Source organism: Trypanosoma cruzi, genomic scaffold (assembly GCF_000209065.1).
Source record: "Trypanosoma cruzi strain CL Brener 1047053516921 genomic scaffold, whole genome shotgun sequence".
Classification (NCBI taxonomy): Eukaryota; Euglenozoa; class Kinetoplastea; order Trypanosomatida; family Trypanosomatidae; genus Trypanosoma; species Trypanosoma cruzi.
The window spans coordinates 217,664-239,604 of NW_001849557.1; the positions used below are offsets into that span (position 1 = coordinate 217,664).

The 21,941-nt window shown below is 44.1% G+C and overlaps 4 protein-coding genes across 4 annotated transcripts, besides 70 other annotated features; all 4 read right to left on the reverse strand.

The window, feature by feature from the left end:
• Positions 1 to 21,941: part of a sequence feature (heterozygous, Esmeraldo-like haplotype) that runs on past the window's edge.
• Positions 2 to 23: a sequence feature (AT_rich).
• Positions 131 to 155: a microsatellite.
• Positions 344 to 371: a microsatellite.
• Positions 628 to 649: a sequence feature (AT_rich).
• Positions 650 to 670: a microsatellite.
• Positions 986 to 1,101: a sequence feature (A-rich).
• Positions 1,533 to 1,568: a microsatellite.
• Positions 1,654 to 1,697: a microsatellite.
• Positions 1,737 to 1,782: a microsatellite.
• Positions 1,841 to 1,864: a sequence feature (AT_rich).
• Positions 2,067 to 2,129: a sequence feature (T-rich).
• Positions 2,181 to 2,232: a sequence feature (A-rich).
• Positions 2,544 to 2,566: a microsatellite.
• Positions 2,658 to 2,731: a sequence feature (CT-rich).
• Positions 2,820 to 2,850: a microsatellite.
• Positions 2,899 to 2,926: a microsatellite.
• Positions 2,986 to 3,052: a microsatellite.
• Positions 3,094 to 3,117: a sequence feature (AT_rich).
• Positions 3,118 to 3,171: a microsatellite.
• Positions 3,197 to 3,225: a sequence feature (AT_rich).
• Positions 3,417 to 3,438: a microsatellite.
• Positions 3,472 to 3,602: a sequence feature (A-rich).
• Positions 3,669 to 3,720: a sequence feature (A-rich).
• Positions 3,743 to 3,833: a sequence feature (A-rich).
• Positions 4,104 to 4,128: a microsatellite.
• Positions 4,154 to 4,181: a microsatellite.
• Positions 4,331 to 4,373: a microsatellite.
• Positions 4,426 to 4,453: a sequence feature (AT_rich).
• Positions 4,573 to 4,611: a microsatellite.
• Positions 4,620 to 4,647: a sequence feature (AT_rich).
• Positions 4,699 to 4,776: a microsatellite.
• Positions 4,836 to 4,927: a sequence feature (A-rich).
• Positions 4,931 to 4,951: a microsatellite.
• Positions 5,453 to 5,475: a microsatellite.
• Positions 5,476 to 5,500: a microsatellite.
• On the reverse strand, positions 5,683 to 7,473 carry Tc00.1047053508569.10 (hypothetical protein, conserved; the record flags this gene model as incomplete). The annotated part of the gene is made up of 1 exon (XM_808740.1): positions 5,683 to 7,473. The coding sequence occupies one exon, from the start codon at positions 7,471 to 7,473 to the stop codon at positions 5,683 to 5,685; it is 1,791 nt and encodes a 596-aa protein (XP_813833.1).
• Positions 5,783 to 5,880: a microsatellite.
• Positions 6,018 to 6,075: a microsatellite.
• Positions 6,144 to 6,204: a microsatellite.
• Positions 6,208 to 6,278: a microsatellite.
• Positions 7,518 to 7,543: a microsatellite.
• Positions 8,039 to 8,074: a sequence feature (CT-rich).
• Positions 8,080 to 8,128: a sequence feature (T-rich).
• Positions 8,207 to 8,336: a sequence feature (T-rich).
• Positions 8,339 to 8,372: a microsatellite.
• Positions 8,448 to 8,471: a sequence feature (AT_rich).
• Positions 8,478 to 8,526: a sequence feature (GA-rich).
• Positions 8,585 to 8,614: a microsatellite.
• Positions 8,725 to 8,780: a sequence feature (GA-rich).
• Positions 8,843 to 8,890: a sequence feature (CT-rich).
• Tc00.1047053508569.20 (ubiquitin-conjugating enzyme E2, putative) lies at positions 9,017 to 9,499 on the reverse strand (the record flags this gene model as incomplete). The annotated part of the gene is made up of 1 exon (XM_808741.1): positions 9,017 to 9,499. The coding sequence occupies one exon, from the start codon at positions 9,497 to 9,499 to the stop codon at positions 9,017 to 9,019; it is 483 nt and encodes a 160-aa protein (XP_813834.1).
• Positions 9,656 to 9,690: a microsatellite.
• Positions 9,802 to 9,842: a microsatellite.
• Positions 9,892 to 9,911: a microsatellite.
• Positions 9,950 to 10,014: a microsatellite.
• Positions 10,096 to 10,175: a microsatellite.
• Positions 10,213 to 10,280: a microsatellite.
• Positions 10,328 to 10,362: a microsatellite.
• Positions 10,692 to 10,727: a microsatellite.
• Positions 10,990 to 11,025: a microsatellite.
• Positions 11,147 to 11,169: a microsatellite.
• Positions 11,199 to 11,218: a microsatellite.
• Positions 11,235 to 11,276: a microsatellite.
• Positions 11,380 to 11,427: a microsatellite.
• Positions 11,910 to 11,933: a microsatellite.
• On the reverse strand, positions 12,037 to 18,591 carry Tc00.1047053508569.70 (hypothetical protein, conserved; the record flags this gene model as incomplete). Its single annotated transcript, XM_808742.1, has 1 exon — positions 12,037 to 18,591. The coding sequence occupies one exon, from the start codon at positions 18,589 to 18,591 to the stop codon at positions 12,037 to 12,039; it is 6,555 nt and encodes a 2,184-aa protein (XP_813835.1).
• Positions 18,636 to 18,658: a microsatellite.
• Positions 18,833 to 18,918: a microsatellite.
• Positions 19,040 to 19,061: a microsatellite.
• Positions 19,246 to 19,276: a microsatellite.
• Positions 19,857 to 21,689, reverse strand: Tc00.1047053508569.80 (phosphoacetylglucosamine mutase, putative; the record flags this gene model as incomplete). The annotated part of the gene is made up of 1 exon (XM_808743.1): positions 19,857 to 21,689. The coding sequence occupies one exon, from the start codon at positions 21,687 to 21,689 to the stop codon at positions 19,857 to 19,859; it is 1,833 nt and encodes a 610-aa protein (XP_813836.1).
• Positions 21,727 to 21,757: a microsatellite.
• Positions 21,758 to 21,808: a microsatellite.

Sequence of the window (21,941 nt, forward strand, 5' to 3'; positions counted from 1 at the left end):
CAATAAAAAAAAAAAAAAAAAAAGATGCAAATGTGGATTTCCGTGCATCAAAATCAGGGTGGGTGGGAACACATTTTGGGGCAGTGTGCCGCCCCGCTGTGAGGGCTGTGGGGACGAATGCACATAAAGGAAACAAACAAACAAACAAACAAACAGGGAAAAGAAATGAAAAAACAGACGGAAAACATTACAGTGAAAAGAAGGAGAAGAATGGGGGGTGAAAGGGGGAGAGGGGGGTGGAGGGACAACAAAAAAAAAAAGAAAAAAAAAGAAGCAACACACGGCAGAAAAAACAACATTAAAGCCCTCACACACTTCACACAACCGTCACGCGGGATTACATAAAAAAAAAAAAAAAAAAAAAAAAAAAATTTTTTTCCCTACTCCTCTCCCCCTCTCCCCCGTTCATAGCACCCCTCGTGTGAGCACTCATTACGTGTACGCAAAACAAAAAACAAACAAGCGCCCGCCCCCTCCCCACAAACCACACCCCACACCCACAAACACAAACCACTCAAGCCGCCAGGGAGGGGGAAAAAAGCAAAAAAAAAGCAAAAAAAATGAATGAATGAATAAACACAACACGTTGAATTATAAGTGTAGAGTCACACACTTACAGTGAGGACCTTTATAAATATATAAATATTTATCTCTCTCTCTCTCTCTCTCTGTGTGTGTGTGTGCATGTAACGGTAACGGGACACATAACTGATAAACATATACGCGTATGTGTGCAGAGCTTTCCGCCTTCTTCTTCACTTTACCCAGAAAGATACATAACATCCAAACAGAAAACCCGCCACCCACCACCCGCCACACACCACCCGCCACACACACACACCTCCTTTAGTCGAAGATGCACACGCAACCAAACTACACGGCAAACAACAGTAAAAATAAAAAATCCATTACTTTTTTTTTTGTTTTTTGTTTTTCGTTTTGTTGTTTTCTGATAAATATTTCAAGAGACACCAGACCAAACCAGAAAAAAAAAAAAAAAAAAAAAGAAGAAAAAAAGACACACGCAGAAAAAGAAAAGAAAAAAAAAAAGGAAACCAAAAACAGACAGACAAAAACCAAAAAAAAAAAAAAAAAAAAAAACATCAAAAGATGTCAGAAACCAACAAACACAAGGAATTAAAGTAACAACAACAATAATAATAACAATAAAGGAAAAAAGAATCACTATCAATGAATGAAGAGAGAGAGCGTAATGGATGGGAAAGAAAAGAAAAAGAGAAAAAAACAGAAGAAAGAGGGGAGGGTTATTTAAGATTAGTTACACTTAAGGGGGGGGTGGAGGAGTGAAGGGGAAACAACAACAAAACCAACAACGGCAGCAGCAGCAGAAGTAAAAAAAAAAAAAAAAAAGGGTTGGAGGGAACGGAAATATTCCCACAACCCGCACAACAACTTCCTCCAAGAGAGAAACAACAACAAAATCAAGAGCACACACACACACACACAGAGAGACCAGACAGACACACAAAAGGAGAGAGAGAGAGAGGCCCGCACACGCATACCCCGCATCCTTTTTTTTTTTTTCTTTTTTTTTTTCTTTTTTTTTTCTCCTCACTTTTTGCTGCTCGCCCGCCCACCCACTGCTGCTGCTGCTGCGGATGTCTTTAAACTTCCCTCCACTCCCTTTTCCACAAGAAAAAAAAAAAAAAAAAACGAAAAGAAAAGAAAAGAAAAGACATATAAACTCTCATCTTTGCCTCCACAATTAATTGAACAAACAAAAGAAAAAAAGGAAAAAAAAAAGAAAAAAAAAAAAAAAAACGCAAACAATCAAAACAAACACAAAACTCAAAGCAGGACCGCGGCATTCCTTCACCTCATTTATATTTTTTATTTATTTATTCATCCTCCTCACGCCTTTTCCCACTCGCTCCCGCTCTCTTTTGTCTCCCGTACAGAAGAATAAAAGGAGAAGGAAGAAGAGGGAGCAAAGGCGTTACGGATGCAAACAAAAAAAAAGACGATTGTTAGTTATGACGGTACCAACAAACAACAAAAAGCCACACATAACGGTTCATGCAATGTATACTCAAAGAGAATACGAGTTCTGTTTTTTTGTTTTTTTCTTTTTCTTTTTCTTTTGTTATTTCCTTCTGTTATTGCTTTTGCAGCCGTCCCCATTTGGACAGGGTCTCGGTGACTAATAATCAATGAAAATTAAAAAACAAGAAAAAAAAGAAACAAAAAAAAAAAAAAAAGGAGAAAGAGAAAGAGGGAGAGATGGCAGTTTGGTTCATTGCACCCAACATCCCCACACACACACACAAATGTGACGATGGCCGGGGTCGCTGTGAACGCACAAAAGTGGCAGTCCTTTAAAAGAAGGCCCCGCAGCCGCCAAACCCCTCGCCGCGTGGAGGGCAGTCGTCATCGGGGGGGTGGGACGAAACAAAAAAAAAAAAAAAAAAAGCAGAGGAGTTAACCAATAAGTGCTACTATCCTCCGACCCCCTTCAAATTGGGCCGCACAATCCCTCCACACACCTCACGTAAATTAATTACTGTCTAAAAGTAACCGATGGCAAAAAAAAAAAAAAAAAAAAGAAGACTGAGATTTTGTTTCTTCTTCCTTTCTCTTTCGCAGGTGACGAAATGCCGCAATGCAGCACCGTCCCTCCGCCAATCAAAGGCCTCAAGTTTTTTTCGTTTGTTTTTTTCCTTTCCCTTTTTTTCTGCCGTTCTTTTGGTTGCCTTCCCCCTCCCTCTCTTTCATGCCTTCACTCATCCATCACGGCCACATGCAGGCTGCGTGTGTGTCTCTATGCGCATGGGGGCGAGGGATGACGGCTCAGGCCCTCTTTTTCTTTTCTTTTCTTTTCTTTTCTCTCCTGAGGAGAAGGGGGTTTGTTTTCCCCTCCACACAAACAAACAAAAATTGAAAAAAAAAAAAAAAAAAAAAAAAAAAATATTAATATCCGCAACGCGGTTCCCAACACGCAATAACGTGCTTTTTACATATAAACATATAAATAAATATATAAATATAGAGAGAGTCAGATAGATAGGCAGATAGGCAGATAGATAGGTAGATATGTACAAGCAATAACTTCATCTCCCCATGGAAGACATGCACAAAATATAAATATATTTTAAAAATAAAATAAAAACAAACAACAACAACAACAACATAAAAGAAAAAAAAAAGGAAAAAAGAACATACATGTATTTGTGTATACATTTAATATTTTATATTTTATATTTTAATGTGTACACATGTACGTAGAGGTGTACGCATGTACGTAGAGGTGTACGCATGTACGTAGAGGTGTACACATGTACGTAGAGGTGTACGCATGTACACGTGGACCGCAAACCCCCCCTTCGTCCTTACATTCTTACATACATGTACATTGCGCGGATGCACGGCGTACTTTTTTTTATTTTTATTTTTGTTAGAAAAAAAAAAAAAAAAAAAAAACAGCCGCCCCGACGAGAAGGAGCCCCCCCCCCCAAAAAAAAAAAAAAAAAGAAAAAAAAAACACTAAAAATTAAAAAAAAAAAAAAAAGGGAGATTAAAAAAGGGGGGAGGAGAGAAGAACAATGAAAGAAAAGAAAAGAAAAGAAAAAAAAAAAGAATAAAAACGGAAGGGAAATACACGTTGGGCGAGAGGACAAAAAAAAAAAAAAGGGGGGGGGGGAAGTCGCATGAAAAATAAAAAAAATTAAAAATTAAATTTAAAAAAAAAAGAAAAAAAAAAATGATGAATAAATCGACAATTGAGAGAAAAGAAAAGAAGAAAAAAAAAAAGAAAAAAATTTGCATAATAAAAAGAAACCAAAAAAAAAAAGAAAAGAAACCAAAAGAAAAGGAAATTGTGCTGAAAACACAAAATCAAAACCGCCATTCACCAAACAAAAACTCAGAGAACCCTCTCGCTCTTTTTTCTTTTTTTTTCTTCAACAGACGCCTCGCTTGCACACACTCACACACACACGGATGCGCAACACCCCATCCATCACGCTTAGCAATAATATATATATATATTGCATTGGTCATGTTCGCTTGCACTCATTTCCTCTTTTTTCTGAAAGGGGTGGAGAAGGAGGGGGAAATTGCTTCAGCCAGCATGCCCTCGCGATTCCCACACACACACACACACACACACACCCTCCATTTCCCTCTTCACCTCCCTTTTTTGTTTTTGTTTTTTGTTTTGTTTTGTTTCTTCTCATTATTTCCTTCTTAATGCGGATGTGTGCGTTTGTATGCACCGCAATTCGAGGGTGCGTTGTTCTCTTTCTCTTCATACTTCTCTCTAATCTTTTTGGTTCCCGAGCGTTGGATGGGCGGACAAGAATACATATAATTTTATAAATATATATATATAAATATATATGTGCATGTATGTATATTTTATCGGTTTAAGTTCACACAAATGCAAAAAAAAAAAAAAAAAAGGGAAGGTATTAAATAGATATAAATAAATATATAACAATTTCTCTTCCGGGCAGATGTGTGGAGTTCTCGTGACATGTTTGCCCGCACCACTCTTTTTTTTTTTTTTTTCCCCTCCCCTCCCTGTGGATGTAAATACTCACATAACATCACAGTTCTCTCTCTCTCTCTCTCTCTCTCTGTTCCTCTGTCTCTGTGCATACATATTTATTTATATTTTCATTTATATATGCGTGCATGCATGTATAAATGCGTAGGCGTTTATTTGAGAGGCACCTGCCTAAAAAAAAAAAAAAAAAAAAAAAAAAAAAGAAAAAGAAACGCAAAAAAGAAAAAAGAAAAGAGAAAAAAAAAAAAAAAGGGAAACTGAAATTCAAAGAGTGGTGATATAACGAAAAAAAGAAAAAATACGTTTTAGGAAAAAAAAGAAAAGAAAATCAACAAAAAAGAAGAAAAAAGAAAAAAAAAAAGTCACCGAACAAAACAAAACAAAAGAAAAAAAAAAAACAAATTATTTGTTTTTGTTTTTGTTTTTTCCCCCAGCCACCACCCACCACCTTTTTTTTTCTCTCTCTCTCTCTCTCTTCTCGGTGTTCATTTTTTGTTTGCTTTTCATGACCCTTCTGCCTCCTCTGTATTCCTCGCCCACACCTCCTCCATTTCTTTACCCATTTGTGGTCCTTTCCAGGTGGTGCGCCCTGAGTCTGCTGGACGCAGTCCCCTCCCTTCTTGCGCATATTTATTCTTCATAGAGGACGTCATACTCACAGACACAAATAAGGTCTGTCACAATACACATCCTATTAGCACTCACATGTATTTTGGTTTTGTTTTTCTTGCAACATAATACGTTTCCCACCCGTAGCTTCTTTGAGCCTTGCATTCTGGAGCTCCGTCTCATCTCATTGTACTCTGTACTTGCGACGCGGACTGGCCCTCCCTTCACCGCTGCGTAATCACAGCATATCGACAGCCGAAAAAACACATACAAACACATACAAATATATACACACATTTAAAAAGTACACGCAATGAAACACACGCACACACACACACACAAAAAAAAAAAAAAAAAAAAAAAAAAGATATTTCGGTCTAACACCACTCCACCCCCGTTTGCAAGTGAAAGCATATCCGATAGACCAGTTCCCCTTTCTATGAGCAATCCAACTTCTTTGTGGTCATCAATCCAATCGTTTCTTCCTCAGCTCATTTTCTCCTTTTTTTTTTTTTTTTGTGTGTGGCGTTTTTCTTACGAAACAGGTGTTAATTAAACCGGTACCCAGGAGGCATTCCGGAAGAAATCATCGAGGTGGTAAACACCTGTTGCGGCTGTTGACTCGTAAGATATACAGGTCTTGCAGAGTGCAGTTGCTGCTGAAACTGATGAGACTGCTGCTGAAGTTGCTGCTGTTGAGCTTGCTGTTGAAGATGTTGCTGCTGCTGATGTTGCTGTTGCTGGTGAACCTGTTGGAGCGGATTAAGAGTCAAAGCCATAAGATACTGCTGTTGACCGTTAGCAGAAACAAGCGCATAACGCTGCGGCGCCGAGGCAATGTTAGCGTATTGTGGCGTTAAAAACTGCTGTGGTATGGAGCCTGGTTGTTGCTGTTGTTGCTGCTGCTGCGGTTGCGGTTGCGGTTGCGGTTGCGGTTGTTGGGACACATACTGATGTTGACTCTGCGCCTGTGATGGTGGCTGCCACATATATTGCAACATTGCTTGGAGCTGCTGTTGCTGTTGCTGTTGCTGTTGCTGTTGGTGCTGCTGTTGCTGCTGCTGTTGCTGTGATTGTTGTGATTGTTGCGGCTGTGGCTGTGGCTGTGGATGGGGCCGTGGCTGTTGTTGTAATTGCTGTTGCTCCGTTTGGGCTTGGACAAGCGTGGGAGAGAAGCTGCCGGCTCCCTGGGAAATATGCTGTGTAGAAAGCATCATTAACTGGTAGCCCGTTGTTCCATCAGCGGTTCGAACAGGGACTAATACCTGTGCATAACCTGGCGGAAGAGTTCCCGTCACATGTTGCGTCTGAGACTGTGACTGATGCTGATCTTGCTGGACTGAAGACTCTAACGAATGCGAAAGGGATTGTGGGAGAACTGGTGGCTGTTGGTTCACGTTAAGCGGCTGTACCATGGCACCATTTGCCACCGGTTGCGTTTGCAGTTGTAGTTGCGGCTGTGGCTGTGGCTGCGGTTGCGGCTGCGTCTGCGGCTGCGGCTGCAGTTGCGGCTGCATTTGCGGTTGCATTTGCTGTTGCGGCTGAGGCTGAGACTGAGGCTGAGACTGAGACTGTGGTTGCAATACCATTGGCCGTGATTGTAAACCTGCAGGGAAACCATTCGGTGGCAAGATCTGGGCATTTGAGCCATATGTGGCGTACGGCAACTGGGGAATTGAATGAGCAGTAGGCCCTGGACGGAGATTTTGTGCTGGAACAGTTTGATGGTTTTGAGGCATCGACGTCACCCCGGGCGGCTGCTTCGCCGGAACGCCGCCCACCCATCCGTATGGCGGAGGGCATTCTTCTTGATGCGAATACGGCGGCAATGGCTTGGGAACCGCGTCCTGCACCAAAGCCGGCGCCATCTTCAGACCGCTAAGTTCACTAGGTGGGGCCGGCGCAACCGTAAGCACTGGCAAACGAGGATTAGAATTTTCGTTTGAAGTTTGAGTGGGTGTCTGTGGGCCACTTGATGTCAGTTGTGGATGTCCCCTGGAGTGGCTGCTAGAAAAGCTTTGCCCCTCTATTGGTTCCATCAAACGAGACGTCCTCGGGGGGTTGCGGGGAGGCGTAATGGTTGCATTTGACAATCCCTTCGCGCCTTGCCCGCTTCGCAACTCAGTGGCGCTACTTTTGTTGTTGTCACCCGTTGCGTTGCCTACTGCCGAGCCCAATATTGGCGAATTTGCCGCAGCGAGACTCTTTTTATTCATATCCTCATCGTCATCGTCATCTATAACCATCATTTGCCGCTGAAGGTCCTCTGTAATGCGTAGGAGCTCAAGGTCATCATCCTGCCGCAGACTGAACAGCTTCTCGTAATCAAAATCGCACATGGATCGTAACGGTCTTGCGCACAAAGGGGAAGTAACAAGAGGTGTATGTATATATATTTATATATATATAACCCTGTATTTTCGGCCCCTACGAGAGATATATCCTTTGCTGTCCACGCCGAGCTTATGGTACTAGTTTCTTTTTTTTATTGTTGTTTCTGGATAGACTTGCCTTTCCGCGCCTTGCACTCTCCCTTCCTTCGCTCCAATCACCCTCTCTCTTTCTCTCAGTCTTTTTTTTTTTTATGTGTTTGTGCGTGTGCTCTAATTCCCCGTTTGTTTGATAATACACACACACACCCCTTTATTGTTTGTTTGTTTCTTCCTCCGGTCTGTTTATTTCCCCTCTCGATGATTCAGTTGCTGTTTCGACGGCTCCTCTTTTCAATCACTAACTGCTGCTTCTTTTCCCTTTTCCCTTTTCTTTTTTTATTTGGCGTGTGTCGTTTCTCCAATCCCCTCTTTACTTTTCAGCGATGGTGTGACTCACGTGGATGCAAACTGCGTGCGTGTCGTCCAAATGCCACTTCAATCTCTTATGCCTCGGTGTATGTGCGCCAAAACTTTTCTCTCTCTCTTTCTTTCTTTTCCTTTCCTTTTTCTCTGTTTGTTGTTGTTTTGGTTTTGTTTTTGTTGCTGTTTTTTGTTTTGCTTTGCGTGTACTTTCTCTTACTTCTGATCCCTTTCTTTTGTTTCTTTTTTTTTCTTCTTTCTTCCGCTCCTTCTGTGTGAATTTTTTTTTTTTTTTTTTCGCTGGTTACTGTTGTTTTTTTGTTTTTTGTTTTTTGTTTTTTCCTTTTCTTTTGTTTTTTGTTTTTTTCTTTTCGTACTGTTCTTTTCTTATTGTTTTTGCTTTTTGTTTTCCGTATATATATATGTATATGTATTTGTATTTGTATGTTTGTTTGTTCCACGGCTACTGTCGTCCTACAAAAATAAATAAAATATGCGCTCGGGTCTTCGCTTCACTGTAGAATAAATTAATTAATTAATTAAAACAGTCAAAGACAAGACAAAAGAAGAGGAGAGAAGAAAAAAAAAAGAGTGAGAAAACGCGTTCATGTGAAGCAAAACATGCCACTTGACTATCGTAGGGCGAATCGTCATGTACAGAGAGGGAGGGAGGGAGAGAGAGAGGGAGTGCTGCTGGAATTTCAGAAGGACGTGTCTTGTGAGGTTGGCTGCCCTCCCCACCCTCACAAGAACAACGTGAGACCCCCTTTTTGATTGTGTCATGAACGCAACGTCAATAATAAACAAACAAACAGAAGAAGAAAAAAGGAAAAAAGAAAGAAAGAAGGATAAAACATGCGCAAACAAACCAGTCCTCTCCTCCCCCTACACCCCACACCCCACACACACACACACACTCTCTCTCTCTCTCTTTCTATCCCCCTTTTTCGTTTCGCTTCTTCTCCTGCGCACGAGGTACATTTATCCCAATGATAGGATAAAAAAAGAAATAAAGAAAGAGGACAAAAACAAAAAGAAATGATCAACGAGACGCCCCCGCATGCACACACCAGCCGACTGGCACAACGGGCTACGCCAGCTCGGGAAAGAGTGGGGCCCCGGCGTCCATGATGGCGTACATCCGGACAAGTGAAGCGTAGCCCTCCATGTCACCAGCCCGCAAAAGATTTCCCGCGTCACAGTTGTAAGGACTGTCTGGCTCCGGCTCTGCCAACAGATTTAAAATGGCGCGGCACACGCTGTTCAGAGTCCAGGCGGGGGACCAGCGACTCTTCAGAATGTCAAGACAAACGGCGCCGGTGTCAAAGTTCACATTTGGATGAAACACTTTTGTTACAAAATTCGCTGTGGGCGGAAGCATCGGGTAGTCCTGCGGTATGCGGAGAAGCAAACGGTACTCCCCTCCCTCAAAGGGCGTGTCGGGGGGGCCACGGAGAACCGCCTCCCACGTGAATAGACTGCCGGCGTGGAGCAGATGCAGATCCATGTCACTGTCCGGGTTAAGCGAGGCCTCCCGTAGTTCTTTGCTGAGACGCTTCAAAGCAGTAGACATTTCTTGGCCACCTTTTGTCTTCCCGTCCTTCCTACTCTTGTTGCCTTCTATCTGAGAACCTCGCTTCCCCACCACCAGCAGAAGTCGAGCAGCCGAGGCAGCAGGGATCCACACCGGTGATGCGTATGAGTGGACGCGTCACGAGTACAGTAATGGAAAAGAAAAAAAAAAAAAAAAAGAAAAAAAAGAAACTCTTCAGCAGCCACCGGCATCCGTTAAAGCCGTACCATCGCTCTCCCCCTCGCTTTTTGTTTTTGCTTTTGACTCACTCACTCAAAAAAAGAAAGAGAGAGAGACATCCCCTCTCTCTCTCTCTCTCTCTCTCTCTCTCTCTTTCCCTTTCCCCAACATCCTTTCAAAAGGCGTTTTGCACCCGTGTTTTCTCCACATTCTTGTTGTTGTTGTTGTTGTTTTTCTTCACATGGAAACATCATGTGGAGAAGCACACGCAAAACAAAACAAAAAAAAAAAAAAAAAATTTCAGAAATAAAAAAATGGTAAAAAAAAAAAATAAATTTAATTAAGTAATTAAATAAACTCACAACCCCAAATCAACTTTACTCATCTCCCCCATCCCCCACCAAATAAATAACAACTATCTATTTATATATTTATATATATATGTATGTATGTATGTATTTATGTGTGTGTGTATGTATATAAGTTTACATGTATGGGAATAACCCCCCAGAAAATAAGTTCCTGAAATGGTCTTTTTTTTTTTTTTCTTTTGCTTCTTATTTTTTGTTTTTGTTTTTGTTTTGTTTTTTTTTTTGTTTTTCCTCCTCCTCAATTAATTGTGCGCACTCGCAGAGAGGGAGGGAGGGAGTAGTAGTGGTGGTGGTGGTGGTGGTGGTGATAGTTTCACCCCCCGTTCCCTTCCCCCACCGTATTTGCCCTCCATCCCTGTCATCTCCTCCCTCCCCTCTCCGCCCGCTGCCCCTGTGCCTTCTGCCCATCACCACTCTGCGATAAGTGGTTGGTTACACTGCCGCAAGCGACAAAAAACCAAAAAAAAAGAAAAAAAAACTCAACTTATATACCCACAGACAAGCATACACACATCCTTCTATTTCTTTCTTCTTTCTACATGGGAACCCAAAAAACGTTCCCGTTGTTGCATCTCATCACACAGTAAAACACGCACAAATAATTTAAAAAAGAAAAAAAAAGATGGGGCAGGTCAACTCTCATAAAAATAAAAATAAAAATAAAAATAAAAATAAAAGGGGTAGATACATGCCACCTACACAATGGCTACCCATTTCTCTCTCGTTCTTTTACATTCCCACTCATACATAACCCTTCAATTTATATCGTTATTGCATCTTCCTTGTTTCCTTTGTTTTTTTTTTCTGTAATGCTTGGATTTCATATTCTCATAAATTCACTAAACACGTCAAGTATTTTAGAAAAAAAAAAAAAAAAAGTCAACATTGCAAGCCCAACAAAACAAAACAAATACACGTAGAAATTTTTTCCTTCCAATCAAAAAGTAAAAAAAAAAAAAAAAGGAAAAAAAAAAAGATTTTTTTTTCTTTTTGGAGGGAGGGAGGTTCATAATATCAATATTATTTAGGGTTGCTTACAGTGACGTTGCGCACAGCAGCGTGTATATTTATTTGTATCCGAATACATATATAAGTGAGAGAGAAAGAAAGAAAGAAAGAGCACAATCGGATACGTTACTTAAAGGGCACCCCCCCCCCCCCCCCCCCCTCTTGACACCACCTGAAAAACAACAACAAAAAAAATAAAATAAAATAAAATAAAATAATAAACAAATATTAATCTGCATATTTATTACCTTTGTATACATTACATTATGGCATCATGTCATGTAACATCGTGTACCGTTAATAATAAATTGTTTTATTTCCTTTCTTTTTCTTGTTGTTTTTTTTGTTTTTTTGTTTTTGTTTTTGTTTAATTGTTTGTCTTTGCCTTTCATTTTAAGTTAATGTTTCTCATCACGGATCTATGCCTCCGTGGCTTTGGGTGGAATGTTTGCATGCATATCAAAAAATTGTACCCTTTCTTTACAAGAGCAGTCATGCGCCTCTATACACGCACGCACGCACACACGCTCCGTTTTTTGTTTGTTTGTTTACTTTTTTGTTTCTCACGTGTCTTCGCTCCCTCATCACCCCGCCTCCGTTCATTCCTTTAAATTATCGCCTCGCCGTCGTTGTTTTCCCCTTTTTCTGTTGTTTTTGTTGTTTCTTCCGCATTTCCCTCCTCAAGGTCCATCGGAAGCTCATGGATTCTCACGGCTGAGGAGGTGTCTCCCACTCACAGTTCCCAAGCACGCAGGGCTGCTGCTCAGAAGGGAGCCGTCGTCATCTTGTATTATTTCTTCTCGCTCGTGTAATTGTTTGACTTCGATGCATTTTGGCGTCGCAGCGGGACCAAATAAAAAAAAAAAAAAAAAAAAGACACGTGACACCGCAACGGACCTGCCATCGTATGATCGTCATTTCTGGTGATTCGTATTATTGCTGTCATTGGCAATGGTGCACTCGCTCATCAAGCGTGTATTACTGAGCCGTTTTCCTTGTGTCTGAAGAGGTAGAATCACGCAGTGTCAACTCCCCGGACTGTTGATCGTTCTCCGCCTCGGCCACCACATGGGCATCACGCTCGGTAAGTGCATTGGTCGCGCTCTGTGCACCACCGCGGCAGGAAGGTTTTACCTCGCCACTGTTCCCATGATTCAGCGGCGGCGCCGGAAAGGTGGGTGCGTCATAAATGTCGTCCTCATCGGTACAACAAAAGTCATAATGTCTGTTGCTACTCTCGGTGTCTGTTTGGTAATCAACAACCGCAGCAAAGGGCAGAACAGTGGTTTCCGGTAATGGCTCTGGCAGTGTGGCTCCCGAGAAATTTTTCTGTAGGAAAACGTAACTGTTGAACTCCGCATCGACAATATCATGCCACTCCTCATCCGCCATGTTCGCAACACGCTGCCGCCGTACCGTCTCGCCCTCAAAGAGATATCGACATTCGTCATAGAAGCGTTGCCTTGTGGTGTAACTCCCTGAACGAGGGCTTTGGAAGGCATCCGTACGATTGTGTGGCAGAAATGACGCAGCGACTGTCGAACCTTCTTCCGCTGCCACCCCCTCTTCACTCTCCATCTGACCCTCTGTGGGATCCATCCATGCCTCCGCATCTTTTTCCCTCGGCGCTGATGCTCGACGAAAAGAAGCGGAATCATTCTCATCACCCGCCTCCAATGGGTTGCCCCAATCACTACTCAATTCAAAGGGAACCGCCTGCTCCTTCTCTTCCAGGCTCATGCGCTCTATTCCTTCGGTGAATGCAAGACGATAATTGTATCGGTCCCGTGCCTCCTGCAGAGCAACCTGATCCCGCTCGTCCGACTCAATGCTCTCCCAAACATTCATCAAAGTCACTCCCCGCAAACCCACTCCCACTGGCGACTGGCCCATTGCGCGATCAACGGAGGTGCCAACAGAAATGGGGGTTTGGGATGAGCCGGTAAATCGGTCTCCATTTGCGGCGCCAAGCGATTGGTCCTCTTGCATCGGTAAAGGACTCACAGTTGGTGAACCGTATATCGTCAGCGGGTTTAATTCTTGCCCGATTATCTGCGGGTAGGCCAAGACAACCTCCCTCTTCTTTTTCTCCTTCATCCGGCAAAACCGGACTGTCACGCACATCAAAAATACAATCAGTAACACCCCAACAAGCACAGAGAGCACAATAATTAAAATAAGCACCTCTTCACTCATAGGAGAGCCAGATGTGCCGATATCAGAAGTACATGAATCGGTACTCACTTTGACACGGCCCAGATTACTGCAATATGAGGCATCTTGTGAGTCCCATGCGCATACACTGTATTCTGTTTGGGGGGGATCATCGTCCAACATTTTAGGATCCATTCTCAATGTGCACAAATTGCGACTTCCCCGTTCTATCACTCCAACAATGTTCAACCGATCCGCAAAACTGCAGCAATCACCCACAATGACCGTAAAAAACTTACCTGACCACGACGGATCCAGCGGCGCACATTTGCCCAACTGCAGAGGCTCACAACGCGGAACAATTGATGGAAGAGCAAAAATTGGTGTCAAAAACCGAACTGCGCCCTGGCGAGGAAGAGAGACAATAGAACGGTTCACGGAAACAGTGGCACACAAGTACAAGGCGGGAGTAGGTTCACCCGCGTAAACGATAATACGGCCTAATCCACGATCAGTACTGGCTCGCAATGGCTCCCAAAATCCATAGGACTCCACTTGCTCTTTGCAACTCCTGTCCGTGCTAAAACCACGGCGTAAGTCGGTAACCTTTAGGTCATCAAGCAAATACAAAATACTTGAAACACCAACAATAATATCCGTACCACGCACATTGTAATACACGGGGTTAAATGCCTCAATCGTGGTAAGAGGCTGTAAAGGCACTCCAGGATCAGCCATCGCCATTCCTTCTTGATCAAATGGAGGTACGCCATTATGCCCCGTGTTTTCCACGCAAAGCGTCCATCGACCTGCGGAGGGCAAACCCGCATCTGAGGAGCGTCGAAATAACAGCCTCCCGCGACCCTCACTATTCGTTGTGAAGGACGGTACAACCTCCTCACCCCGACAGTTGTCATCTTGTCTTAAGTGAAATATTCCATTCGGGGTAAGTGGGATAAACACATCCGCATCCGCACCAACAACAAACTGTGTAGGGTAAATGACGGCGGTAGAAATTTGAATGTCCACAACAACGGAGAGGTTACCTGCGGGAGTACCCGCACAGAGCGAGAGGGACTTTGTTCCTTCCGGTATATCCTTCGTTGGTAGGACAACGCGTCCAGTATCCCGAACATACACCACATTGCTCCCATTGACAGCACTTCTGCATGCATCAATCGAGAAAAAAATACCGCGGAAGAAAGTGGTATAAAAAGATGCAAACGCATACTGCGCGTCTTCCCCTGGAATCAAAGAGTACAACTGTGCTTGGCCACTCACTGTTGCCACCTGTAACGTCGCGTGAAACGCAGCACCAAGAACGAGTATTGGATCCAGCATCGATGGTATGGGAGGATTGACAACAAGGATTTCCGCCAGTGCCACTTTTCTCCTGGCATCACCTTGAGGCGTAACGCACACGTAGCTCGGTCCTGACGCTCCCAAGAGAAACAACCATACACGGGAAGGGTTCACCGAAAGACCACGTAAAAATGTCAGAACATTACCGCAGCTCGCACTGTCACTCAAAAATGTCATTTTCTCACCTGTACAATAATTTAAACTCAACTCCGCCCGCAACTTGGCACCAAATCCTGCCACCAACGCACTCGGAACAGATGTCGGTGAAGCCTTGAAGTTGTCCACCTGAAGCGTCGGAGAGTCGGTGGTGAACACGTAATCGGGATCGGTCCTCACACTCACGCAAACAAAAAAATTTAACTTCTCATCATAACTCGGTAAAAAAAAGTTTTTACCAATTGGCAACTTCTGACAATCCGATTTCTTCGATAGCGCGAAAAATTTTAAGCGGGCCCGATCGATTCCGTATTTAAATATAAACCTTCCAGGTGGCACTGTGATGGGCGCAATCGCCGAGGGGTGATCAGGGTCACAGCTCCGGAGACGAACTAGCGCCATCGCCCCACGGTATTCAAAAACCCTGCCACCATCTAGACTTTCACAGTAATGTACAGTTTTGAGATCCGCATTGCCACCCTCGCAGCCATCCACCCGAAGTTCTGAGATGTGGTTCGTGATGAGCGCGGGTGGAACGCTCATGACACTCCCCGCACAGTCCGGTAGGGCAGTGAGTTTTGCCACCACATTTTCCTTCCACAATCCTGAGAGTACAGGTGTTGTGCGATCCGTCACCACCGTCGCGGGGGTCATGTAAGATAGAAGATCAAACACTTCTGCAAGAAAGATGTCCCTTGGGGAGGCCTTTACACACAACTGTACTTCTTCCACAAAGGGGGTGATCATTGTCACGGTGATATTCCCAAAAAAAACTCCTGCAGCAAAAATAAACTCTTCACTTCGTGCATCCGTTTCATTACAGTTTAATCCTGGTGGCATTGTAAAAACCGTAATGGGCTCGGAACGTGTTTCCACATCACCCCCAGACAATCCTATCCTGGCTGCACTAAATTGCCGCACCATCGTATCATAAATGGTCACCAAAAACGGATCCACAACAAATATAGGAACCGTTGAAGCCACAATCCCTTTTCCGTTCGCTTCCTCTTGACACAACACATAGCGGCCGACCGCCGCACCTTTTAACGGAACCAATGGACTTGTATAGTAGCGTTCTGTCGCTTGTAAACAGACTGTCGCCGAAATGGGGACGCCACACATGCCTTTAGAGGGGCATGGCACAAGAAATAAGGAACCGTCATCTAGCACTGGAAATGCCAAAATGTTATTCTTTTGTGTGCGAATGGCATAGCGTGAAAAAGACCTAAATGGCACAATAGCTACACTACCCCCATAGACAAAAAATTTTTGAATGTCATCTTCCCATCCAACACATACAGTCAGTGCATCAGTCCGTGTCACCACGAACGGTTCGGCAACTCCATTGGTTTCATTAATAGAGCCCTCCCCCAATATTAAAGTTTCCTCGTCGCTTGGTAATGCGCATGATTTCACATTGTCCGTAATAAAAAATAGTATTGGCTTAAGAGCGGACCATGATGACCCACCAAATTTCATTTTGACCGGCAATCCAGCGGCGCCTGATGGCGGATTCGAAGTCATTTCCAACGGTGCAACAGAAAAAATGGTTTCGATGCTTCTGAAAGTGCTGAATTCATTTCCCAAACACACCTCCCATACTGCAGCTTCGGGAGGTGTAAAAAGAATAAATGCCCGTCCTCTATTGGAGACATTAACAGGCAACACAGACCCCGTGGGAGGTGATTGGCACGAACCCTCCGCTCCATGAACAAATGCCTGGAATCCGGTGAGAGACGTAGCATCAGGTACAATAAAGTTCACACGGTTTACCTTGGACACAATCACAGCCATTGGAGCGACATGAACCTCTCTAATTGGCAAAACTCCAACGGGTATTATATTCCAATTTCCCTCATCCTTGCTCCCGCCATACCCTACACATACAGTCAATTTTGTCTGTCTAGCGTAAAACACCTGAATTTTTAATTCCCCATTCATGTCTGCTACCCCTTCAGCTACTGGTGCGAAACTACAGTCTTTTGAGGTTTGAATTTTCACGGGAGCATAAGGAGGAACCAACGACACCGACACATTTGTGAGGGCACCCACAACGATGGAAGTGGGGGCCAATTCTACTGCACCATACACTACAACTGTAGCAACGTGAGCATACGCTGAGGCATATAGAAGCTTTACACAGAGGGAATACTCCCCAATATCTGTAAACAGCACATTCTTCAGTACAGTCTCATTCATCGAGAATTCGGCCCCAACCATCGTTTCACATGTTGTGTCCTTGGAAAACATTCCTTTCGTGCCTGCTTCAAACTGCACATCTTTGTCCAATGTAACAGTTCCTTCCTTTCCCACAAACAAGGTATCGTAGAAAACAGTGTAGGATCGAGTTGTAACTTCTTCGATAAAATAAATGTAGCCATAATCAATATTCTCGTCCAAATGCCCTCCCGTATGGAAAAGAGGGGTAGAGACGCAGAGATAAATCGTTTCAAGAGCATCTTCTGGAACGCGTAACGTGGCCTGATCTCCAGTCTCTGTCGTTGCAGACCTGGAAACAAGTTGTAAACAGTCAGACGTCAGTGATAAACCAACGGTAATGACTCCAGGAGCGGACGCCTCACGATTATTCAATGTCACTATAGTATCAATTCCCCTGATAGCGGGAGATCGTGAGACAACTGCTATTGGTGCATCCAATACCGTAATATTAGCCGCCAAGGCCATGGTGCTTCCGCTTGAGTCTGTAACCGCCACACATGCGTAGTACAAGCCTGGCAATGTCACAGTCCATGTTCTCGACGTACTCCAAGAGATAACTGGATCTTTTTTGCAACCTGGAGAAAAAAAAAGCGCTGTAGCAACGGTAGCATTAGTTTCCAATGACGCTGCATCCAATGTAAGTTCCATTTTGGTAGTCAAGCCGGCGTACATGGTGTGTGGCTGCAACCCGTACTCCTGAACCGTGATAAGGTTGCTCGAAGGCACGTACACTCGAAGGTTTTTGTAATAAGGTAATCCAGTACAGAGATAATAATCTCCTTTAGGGACGAGAATGGGAAGTATTATGTTTTGCAACTTAATACCCCCTACCGGTTCCTGCAAGAGTTGAAGACAAATTGGAGAAAGAGAAAAACTGGCAAATGGAATTTGACTGAATGAGTCTAACTTAAAGAGTTGTTTGGTGTATCGAAGAGCCTTAGTATCACTCACTGAAAAAGGTGATACAGGCAATAGTGTCGCCGCAGGTATATAAGAGGAGTAAAGTCCATCATCGCCATACGGAATCCGGGCGCAGAGATGAATGACACCAACATCACCGGCAGTCAAGCTTAAAGTTCGGTGTATTTTCAATACTGTTATTGGCATATTTTTAATGAAATCCGTGCAATCTTCGTCGTTAAAAAAGCCAAAAATACTTCCCACAGGAGTCGCATCCCCAACTGTCACAGTAGACAAACGCTCCAAGACCACAAAACGTGGAGTGACATCGATCACATGCAATTGCAGCGATTGTATGTACCCTTGAGAAAAGGCGCTAGAGCAAATATAGAGCGGTGGAACGTTCTTTTCGTAGTGTGGACTTACACCCATGCTCTTTGAGGTAACATTAAACTCACAGGTTCGATTTGCCTGAAGGGTACAAAACGCGTCCACCAATTGTTCCACGTCACAGGCTGAACTACGTGAAAGAAACAAATTCTGTCCCTGTTGCAAAAATTCAGCAGTGACGTAAAAAGGAACATTTAGTAACGGCAGGGGAGGGTCCACAGCAACGTACACCGCATGCGTCAAAAGACAAACAAACAAAGACAATATCATATACACTGCTGCGATCCATATTGCAATTCTTGTCAGATGACTCCTGCCATGCCCCCGTTTGCCACCATGATACCCCATCATTGTGGTTTGTTTCTCTGCAAACCCCACAAACACTCTCTCCTTTTTTGTTGTTGTTGTTGTTGTTGTTTCCTATGCTTGCTTCTTGCTGTTGTTTGTTTTCCTTCTCCGACTTCGTCGTAATTTTTTCGTAGTGTTTTGTTCTCCGTCCAACACCTGGGTAGGTCCCCGACAGAAATCTGCCTCAGCCACTTCACACCAGAGAAACAAAAATATCCCTTCTTTTTTTTTTTTCTCTGTTGCCTTTTTGTTGTTGTTGTTGGTTTTTGTTTTTGTTTTTGTTTTTTTGTTTTGTTTTTTTGGTTTCCGCTTTTTTTTTGTTTGTTGTTTCGTGAAAATCAGTCCTGAACGATGTTGCCTGCGTGTCTCTTGTGTGATGTCAAATGCTCCTATTGCCGCTGCTAACGGCTGCTCTGTTTTTTTTGGCGCACACAGTTGGTTCTATTGAGGCAATAAATAAATAAATAAATAAAGAAGGGCACACAAAAGCAAAAAGGCAGAAAAAAAAAATTTTGACAAACGTGCCGTTGATACCCCCCGCCGCGTGTGAACATGTCAACTCACCTGCGCGGCTTGCACTCATCAAGCGGTTCCCCTTCGGCGACGTTATTCTTTTCACCGCCTCAACTAGGCAGACCCCACATGCATACATCAGTGTACATATATATATAGATATATATATATATATGTTCTCCTCCGTCTTTTTTTCCCTTCTTCCCCATGTTTCTCTGCACACTTCGCACAAGTTAAAAATACCGCACACACACAAAAAAAAAGGGAGAGATGGCAGTTTGGTTCATTGCACCCAACATCCCCACACACACACAAATGTGACGATGGCCGGGGTCGCTGTGAACGCAGAAAAGTGGCAGTCCTTTAAAAGAAGGCCCCACAGCCGCCAAACCCCTCGCCGCGTGGAGGGCAGTCGTCATCGGGGGGGGGTGGGACGAAAGAAAGAAAAAAAAAAAAGCAGAGGAGTTAACCAATAAGTGCTATTATCCTCCGACCCCCTTCAAATTGGGCCGCACAATCCCTCCACACACCTCACGTAAATTAATTACTGTCTACAATTAATTAATTGCATTTGGTTTGAATGCAGTAATCTTTTACACCTCCCAGCATCCATCCACGTGCATTTGTACATAAGTAAAAATGTTGTATATTTTGCCAGCAAAATGTTGCATACGTGAGTAATCATATGCCCAACGATGTGCCCGCAGCCTACTTTACGCTACCCTCACTCGCTAAATTGATTTTTTGCGTGTCTTTCACTCTACGTGGGGCAAGGCATCCTTTTTCAGTGGATCACAGTACCGTCTTACAAGACCTTCCACCACCTCGCACAGGCTGTTGCACAGCGCCTCACTACCCGTCTCTGCGTACACGCGAACCAGTGGCTCCGTACCGCTTGGGCGCACAAACGCCCTCGCCACAGAGTTTGAAGCCAAAGCCGTGGCAGCCACAGCCGCATCAATCGCCTCTTGCAACCCCGGCGGAGTCAACGCCCGTCTTTCGTCAGGTGTGTTGGTGATCACTCGTGGATTGGGTACAGTAACTTTGGTTTGACGCGAGGGCAGATCCGTGTAAATATGATACCACGCATTAAAGTCCATCTGCAACGCCAAAAGCGCAAATTCGCAGGCAAACAAATCGGCAATTCCGTCACCACACACTTGTGAAAGAAGGACCGGAAGATGTTGTAAAATGACATGGACGCGTGGGTCAGCCAATGAGGAAACCTTGGATGCGATAGAGTCCTTGTTGAGTAAAACTGTGCCGTGACCGTTTGCCTCAAAGTAAACACCAATGTCACGCGCATGGGCAACGGGATGCAGATTTTTCACGCCCGTGGCGGTGGTGTACACGCGAAGCCCAAGCTGGCGCTGTAAGTAATCTGTTGAAGCCCCGTTAGCGTATGCCGTCTGCACGACGCCAATGTCAAGGACCTGAAGTGCATTCTGGCCAAGACACTGCCGGAGCAGCATGGCATACAGGATGGCAACACGATCGCCATCTAACAGATGCCATGTGTCTCCTCCATCGCAATCGTGAAAGAAGGCTACCACACGATCTGCATCGCCATCCAGCGAATAATAGTGGACTTCCTCTCGTTCTTCTCGAGATTCATTACAATGCTGCTTCCCATAATGTGCAGCCCATTCCTTCATTTTCTCAGACGGTGAACGGGTCTTCTGTGTGAAGTCAGCACCACACAGATGATTAAGAGCGCCATCGTTTTTCACGTCGTCGTGGAGAACGGTAATGTCAAAAAGCTCCTCCAAAAAATTTTGTGAAGACATCTGCCGCGCAGCCTCAAGCAGTGAATGAATGGCGATGGCACCCACGCCATTTGACGCATCCAAAACGATTTTCCGGCGCCCTCGTCTATTCGGTGTTGGCTCCGTCAAAGTGCTCAACAACGCCTCCAGAGACGACAGTATATCCTGCCTGTAAAGTGCAGTTCCAAACTCAAAAACGTTTGATACTCCTGTCGCCATCGATGGTTGATTGGCACGCTGCACCAAGTAATGAAGTTGCGGTGTTGTGGTTATTCCATGGTCCCTAAATGGGAGTTGCAACGACTGTAGCGATGTCTGCACAGCGGAAAGAATTCCCATACCAGAAGGCCGTGTATCACGTGCAAGATGCAACACTGAAAAGGGACAACGGGCCACAAGTTGATCCATGGAAAAAGAAGAAACAGGAATATTGTTCCTGACCGCCCACTCCTCCAACTCAGACATAAGCTCCTCCGCCGTGGTGGCGTTAGCAACGGCCGTGCAGACTTTCTCCCAGGAGACTTCCAGCATACCGCCATCAACGTCTACCAGCTTCAAGCCATTGTCAGTGGCGGGGTTGTGCGAGGCCGTAATCATACATCCAACTGAACAGCCAGCAGGCTCCGAGCGACTAACAACGGCCCACCACACCCGTAATACCGCCACAAACGCGACACGAGCCGCCACGGGGGGCAGCAATTCTCCTAATGTACGAAACCCCGACGTCCCGTACAATAATGGCGCTGTGCGCGCGTCATGTCGCAACGGAAACTTCGAGACGCACTCTTGCACCGCCTGTGCAAATAGTAAAGGTAATGGCATGACTCTTCTATTCCTCTTTACACAACCATGTGATGTGAAATAATAAAAAAAAAAGTGGCAACAAAAACATATACATATATATATATATATATATATATATATATATATATATATATATAGAAAAAGAAAAGAAAAAGAAAAGAAAGAGATGGAAGAGATAATATTTAAAAAGTCTGCAATACACATGATCACAATGTAACCCCTTTTCATGCATAAATCACCAGATGGTAGGGATTATACGCTCGTTCTCCT